This window comes from Tyto alba, unplaced genomic scaffold (genome assembly GCF_018691265.1).
Source record: "Tyto alba isolate M040663 unplaced genomic scaffold, T.alba_DEE_v4.0 Super-Scaffold_16, whole genome shotgun sequence".
Taxonomy (NCBI): Eukaryota; Metazoa; Chordata; class Aves; order Strigiformes; family Tytonidae; genus Tyto; species Tyto alba.
Genome location: NW_024881278.1, coordinates 15,771,586 through 15,778,415, shown reverse-complemented (window position 1 = coordinate 15,778,415; position 6,830 = coordinate 15,771,586). Strand labels below are relative to the sequence as shown.

The 6,830-nt window shown below is 43.6% G+C and overlaps 1 protein-coding gene across 2 annotated transcripts in view; it reads right to left on the bottom strand.

Moving 5' to 3' along the window:
• Positions 1-3,538: 3,538 nt before the first annotated feature.
• DUSP10 (dual specificity phosphatase 10) overlaps positions 3,539-6,830 on the bottom strand; it is a 28,864-nt gene continuing 25,572 nt past the window's right edge. For both annotated transcript variants that reach the window (XM_032989472.2, XM_032989471.2), the window contains exon 4: positions 3,539-4,831. In XM_032989472.2, coding sequence (XP_032845363.2) covers positions 4,566-4,831 — 266 coding nt within the window. In that variant the 3' untranslated portion in view covers positions 3,539-4,565. The remainder of the gene's footprint in view (positions 4,832-6,830) is intronic.

Below are 6,830 nucleotides of genomic sequence, written 5' to 3'. Positions count from 1 at the left end.
CTGCACATGGTGGGAGCCAGCTCCACCATGACCAAGTGGGACCCGAAGCCAAAATGCTCCCAGTCTATTCAGCACTTTCTCACACCCCTCGTGTTTCCTATCAGTCTCGTCAGCTCCTGTGTGTGCTTTTGAACACACCTTCCTATGACAACTCATTGGCAGATCTTGTGACCATAAGGTAACAACACTCTTCCTACATGATTGCTTCATCTTGAAACACTCCTAGCCTATGTCTGTCGAGTGGGTAGGAGAGCAACCTTTGATTTGTCTTTACCCGAAGTATGTTAGCACAACATTTGTAAAGGTAAAGACATAGGAAGCCTCAGAAAACTGACTGCCAAGACAAAAAGGGGGATTCGGTTCAGTTCCTGGTGTGACCCAGAAGAATGAAGCATACAAGATACTTAGCACAGAAAGTTGAACAATCTCTTGGCTCTGCAAGCCCAACCTTAAAATTGGGATAGCTTGAAAGATCAATGAATTGAGCAGTTTTAGTTTTAACAGAGATTTACAGCAGGTGTTAACGCTCTCATGCACTGACAGCTCACCATTTGGTGGAGTTCCCAAGTTTGTAAAGAGGAAGTGGATTCACAGCCAGGTGCAGTACTTGCTCCAAACACCCTGCCTGGCTTTACAAGTTAGATCTCAGGGACCTGCTCCTGAGAGCCAGGTCTCAAGGGCAATCCTCTCAGAAACAAGCTCTCAGGGGTGTACCACCAAGCTCCCAAAGGGGAGAAATGGAAAATAAGTTACGAGGTAATCAGTTTTCAGGAATACCTAGATTTTGGGATACCTCGCACACAAGTATGCAATGCTGATGCTGAGCAGGGAAAAGCAGGTCTGGTCCTTGCTGATGCCCACATGCTCATTAAAGACTACTGAATGATTTTCCTGATTTGTATTTTAACCATGACCCATCTTGGAGAGGCTGGGGGTGTGCTATAGCCAGTTGTAAGAGCAGGGGATGAGTGCTTGAGGTTCAGTTCTGCAAGAGACATGACAGAACCTTAAAGTCAGCAATAACCTTCCTGGAGGCTTCTGTGGCAGAGCAACACCAATGCCTACTTAAACTCCCCTCACAGCTGTGTCCCCTACTCCTTCAGCCTTGCTTCCTCTTCGAAATGAGGGCAAACCTCTTTTTTTTTCTGGCTAGGAGAAGGTGGTGCTCAGACATGGGCTTTCTACTGATATGCAGTCATGTATTTGCAGTGCATCATATCAGGTACCAGAAAAGGAGGCATCTCTAACAACGTGCATGCAGGCAGGGCTCCCAGGTAGTCTAACACTCATACAAACCCGAACTGAATTTTTCCTGTCCTCAGGCATAAAGATATCAAGTGATCATTTGCTGGCTTCAATAAATTCTGCCTGAAAAAAAGAAGTCAGCATTTCCCCCCAGCCTGTCCCCCCCTCAAAGTGGCTCCCAGGCTACTACTTCCCGAGATTGCTTTCGGTGGGATATAACCCTCCTGAACTCCTCCAGCCCAGTTCCAGCCTCCTCCAAGGGAAGGGTTCCGCACAAAGAGGTTTGATCCAGCCCATCCCTACCGACTCCACTCACAACCTCGCATTGCCCTGCCCCATCATTTCAGAGTTCATCACACTGGAGAGCAGAATCAGGCAAGCTTTACCCTCTGCTCACTACTTCTCACCATGAGAAAGCACAAAGGCTGACTGGGTTTCTGCAGCGGGGAGCAAGCACCCCAAAACCCCACGTTTGTGCAGGCAACAGCACTGCTCAGCCTTACCAAAGCAAACACACTGCACCCTCTGCCGCCAGTAACTTACCCAGGGCTGTGAGGGCTATCCTTTGGCTTAAATAAGAACCAAGCAGCAAGAACTTACACGGCTGAACTTGATCCCGATCCAAGGCAGCACACAGCAGCTGAGGCCGAACTGGAGAGGACGCCGTGAGTCATGCCGGCGTGGCAGGCCCTTACTCCCACTGGAGGCATTCGCATCAGGCCATTTAGCATGGGAACAAGAAAATAGCAGTAACAGAGACCTATTTTAAATTAAGTCCTCCTTCCGCTCATGCTTCGGGGAGCTGTGTCCTGGGTGGGCAGCTCGCACGCTCCCCTTGCTGAACACCGTGTCTCCCCAGCAGCGCGTCAGTGCTCTTGCGCCGCGCTGACGGACACGGGCTGCCAGGACCAACTTTCCAGCCAGCCCTGAGCCCTGCTGCAGCTGCTCTGGCAGGAAACAAAAGAGGTTCTCAAACCTCCACCCTGCAATCAAACGACCTGCACCTGCAGTTCATGGAGAACAGCTGGAAGAGGTTGGGCCCAAATGCAAGGAAAAGGGGGAGGGAGGGAGGGAAGGAAGGAGCCCATCTTTGCTAAGGAACCTCCTTCCTCCTGGAGCACGAAGGCTCCCAACCAGCAAATGGTAACTTCTCTGTCCAGCTGCTCTCCCCATAGCCCCAGGAGCCGTCACAGTCTGAGAGGTTCTGCCGCCTGGGCAACACTCACGGCCAAGGGCATCTCAGCAAAAGGACCAATACTGATCGTAGAAAAAGAATTTAAAAAAAAATAAAATCATTTCCAGTAGAAAAATAATTTAATAAAGGAATAAGTTTCAAGAAAATATCTGTATAGTAACATTTTACGTAAAATGTCCACAAAAATATACATGTCTAACGTGATTATACATAAATTTTTCAACAGGTCCTGTTTTAAACTTGGTTCAGTCCATCTAGGTATTCACCTAGGAAAAACCTTCACTGCTATCAGACTTCCTGGGATATATCAGCTTGCACAACAGAATCATGAGAAATGCTTTCTAACTCATTTTAGGCTCATACAAATAAACTTTAGAGTTGGTAGCAGTCCAGAATAGATCAGATTCTACCATATCGCTAAAAAAAAAAAAGTAAATACAAACAAAGAAAGCAAAAGTCAGCTGCCTAAAGGACACTGTCAGGAAGAAACATCAGCCCTACAATACATACTACACTTAACACTGACACAGCTAGAAAAGGAGAGGGATGAAGTAAAGATGGGCAAGAGAGAGGGGGAAATCATGAGAGGAAGATTCCCAGGAATCATGGAACTGCCAAATGAGGGGGCTATAGCAAGGCAAGGGGAAAAGCACACATGAAACCAATGTATTTCTAGAAACCGGACAATTTTGTAACATAGAAGATAAGCTAATTGTAGGAAGATGAAAAGGAATCTGTGGAGAATGTTTATTTCTTATTTTTTCCAAATGGCTAGCGAGCTGTAGAAGTAACAGGTCTGTCCCAAAGAGCCCTCATCAATAGTGCTAATTCAGCTGAACAGCTCAAAAACTGATGCACTTCCAGGAGAAAAAAAATCCGGTTACAGAAATTGAAGGATGTAAGACTACAGTAGAAAATAAAGAAAACATGTTCCACCAGCAGAGGACAGGAACAAAACACTGAATTCAAGCCAAATAAGAGATACCAGTTTTGTGAAAGGGAGATGTACACTGCAACAAAAAACAAAGAAAGAACAGAACAAAACCCCATCCCACAGAAAGAAAAAGGAAAATTGCTGAAGAAATAAAAGGGGACACATTTTCCAAAAGACTTTTTGTTTTATAATCAAATTTTTTTTTTTTTTTTACATAGACAACTGAAACACACCAATATTTTGTGCGAAAAATATTTTTAAATAAACTTTGCTCGTTCGATTTTTGTACATTCTGATATACATATGTAACAAGGTTTATGGCACTGTAACCAGGATCAAAATCATATAAAGGAAGAAAATAACTGCTCTCAGTTATCCTTTCTGAACCAAGCTGGCTGCTGTTGCACTATTAGACTTTAAAAATTATTATCTTATTATTAGTGGGCAGCCAACTCTAATTGGTTTGAACACTCAAAACAAACCCCAGATTATTATTGCACAAGAAGCCAGTGAAGGCATATGGCATAGAATGATCAAAGTCCCTTACTGTTAAAACCTTACACCCCAAAATAGAAAAATAGAACTGGAACTTGAAACACGCCAAATAAACTTTTTTTTCTTCTTCTTTAGTTAGAGTCAGGAGTGTGAAAAGTGCCTTGCAGACTTTTTAAGCTGCTCCTATTTCCTTTGCATCAGTGAGCGTTTTGCTAGGTTATCTTTAGCAAAGCCTTTGAAGAATGAAGGCCCTTATGTTTCAGGGAGGTTTTTTCTCTGCTTTGTTTTGGCTGTTTGTGTTTCATCTTCAACTTAGGTTTCTTCAGTCTATGAACCTGCACAGACTACTTAGCCATAAACTCTACAAGTAGCAGGAGAGGAAAAATAAAAAGAAAAAAAAGCCCAATATTTCTTCTTCTTGTTTTGATTTTAAAAAGTACTCCTTTTGCTCCAAATCCTCCCTGCTCTGCCAGCATCTGGGAAGGAAATCACAACAGCATCCCAAACACAGCAAAGTTCTTAGATCGTTTAAAAACCTTTCCTTACAAAAAAAGGTTTTTATTCACAAAAAAGTTTGCCATAACCCCCCCCGCCTTGAAAGCTAAAAAGAAAAACCCACAACCCACCCATCATTGCCCAAAATCAGGTGAAGAATAGGTTAACCCCTTCATTGACCACCTCCTTGCAGCTTCGCCGTCACACGACAGTCTCTACGCCGATCAACTTTGGTGTAAGGATTCGTGGTGTAACACCGTTGTTTAGATCTTCTTCAAACTCCAGTAACTGCCCCATAAAGTTAAGGTTAGGGGAAATGATTGGTCTTTTGCCTTTTACAAATTTATAGGCATCTGTCATGGTCATGCGCGTGTGCTTCATTAAGTACGCGATAACTATGGTGGCAGATCGGGAGACACCAGCCTGGCAGTGGATGAGGAGACCTTTTCCACACTGATGAGCTTCCTCTGGAAACAAGACAGACAGAAGAAAATAAGATTTTTTTTGCCAGATCGTAAATTAGAAAAAGCTCAGTGCCACTAAGGGTAACTTAATGTGCAAAGTCCCTTTATTTGATTACAAGCACAGCAGCATCGCCTCCCCTTCCCCTCCAGTCCATCTTCCTTTGGTGTTTCAGAACTACTGAATGTGAAACACACCAGCCAGTCTAACACTGAAAATCCTCATGTTCACTTTTATCTCTTTATTAGACAAACTGCACATCGAGAGACACTGGTGCGCTGATCCCATGCACTGCCAGGGAGCATTTATTTAGGAAGTCAAGGCCTATGAAGAGGCAGCTCGGGCTCCATCTCCACCTCTGCCACAACACCACTGCGTTATGTCCGTATCTCAGCCTCCCTGTCTTTCAAAGCAGGACACTACCTTTTCAAAAAACAGGTATTTTCAGATTCAATTCATGACAATACATCTGTTTCAAACCGTTATTCTTCAAGGCTTTTACAAAGCTACTCTTGAAACGAGCTTCCAAAGGGCACTCTGCTGTGGTGTCCCTGCAAAAGCAGAGGCTGGATCCAGTTCATACCTCAGCAAGACACCTCAAATTCTGACTCCTCACTTCCTACATATCAAGCTCTGTGTGTTTTGACTTGGTCACCTTCAGCAGTGTAAAAAGGCAATTTGTCATCCCCGTTTCTTCATGATTGAAGCACAGCATTGCCTTCTGCTGAACTCTATCCCTCCAGAGCTCCTCACTGGGAGCAGTAGGGAAAGGACAAGGTGGGGAGGGAGGCAACAACAATCACACACACACTTTCCACAAAGATACATCACTTGGAAGGATGCAACCTGGGCAGGATTTAAGGAAGACAGAGCCCCTGGAAGTGTATGCTAATACGACATGAGAAAGAAGAGTCACACCATACCATCTTCATCTTCCAGAGTCTGTTTTTAAAACAGGAGAGAAAACTTTCAAGATGTGACACTTCAATCTATTTCTTTTGTTTCAATTTGCAGGAGGAGCATGAATTTAGCAAGTTGTGGCATGAATCCAACCCCACCAAGAGTATGGTTCATCCTACCCTACATGTTCCACCTGTGTTGTAAAAGCGCCAATGAAGCAAACTTCCCTGTAGATGTTTTTGCCAGTTAGTGTTTCAGAAAGCTGAAACTCTCTAATGCATTTTGACACACTTTCCCAGAGAGTTTTTGATGATTTCACTTCCTATGGCTTAATCTTAGCTAAACCTGGGTTTGGTTGTGGTTTTTTAAAGGCATATTTAAAGAAACATAGGCCAATCATCTGCTGTTTAAACATTTCCAAATCTTCTCAAATGCAATTTAAAGTTTACCCTGAGCAAGGGAAAGCTTTGACTAGTTACTTCCCCAGCTGGCTAAATTTGCTATGGAGAAAAACTCTCAATGGAGAAATATTTGTTTATTAAAAACAAAGACAGGCCCTGAAGCTGTAATTATTAAAAAAGGAAAATAAAATGGGTTTTGAAACACTTTCTAAACCATTTCTGAGCAAGGTTGCTTTCTCTGCCCTTGGTAAGGTCATAAGTCAAACACTATCTTTTAGTGGTTTTGAGAGCTCTAATCCTGCAGTTCATAGGGATGCTGTGTGCAGAAATCTCCTTCCCACCCCCAAAGGACCTCAGCAGAGCTCTACAGTTTCTCAGTTTCTTTACATAAGCTTAGCCTATTGCATGTCCTCATCTTGTTGAATTTAAAGTTTAAGGTTTTACTGGATTTCTCCACCCAGCTTTTCTTCCCAAAGAATCAAAGCAAGATTCTCCCTCCTCTGCCCTCACAGAAGGCTTCCCTTTCACCCAAAAAGGGGTGTTAACCTTCCCATGCACATAGTAATCAGCAGATTCAGGAGCTGACAGCACTAGTGGTTGAGTAGGGATTGGGTTAGAAACACTAGAAAAAAAAAAAAAAAAGGTTTTAAGCAGAGATCCTTTGTTCCTCCACACCGTAGAGGACAAGCCCAAGGGCCCCTGG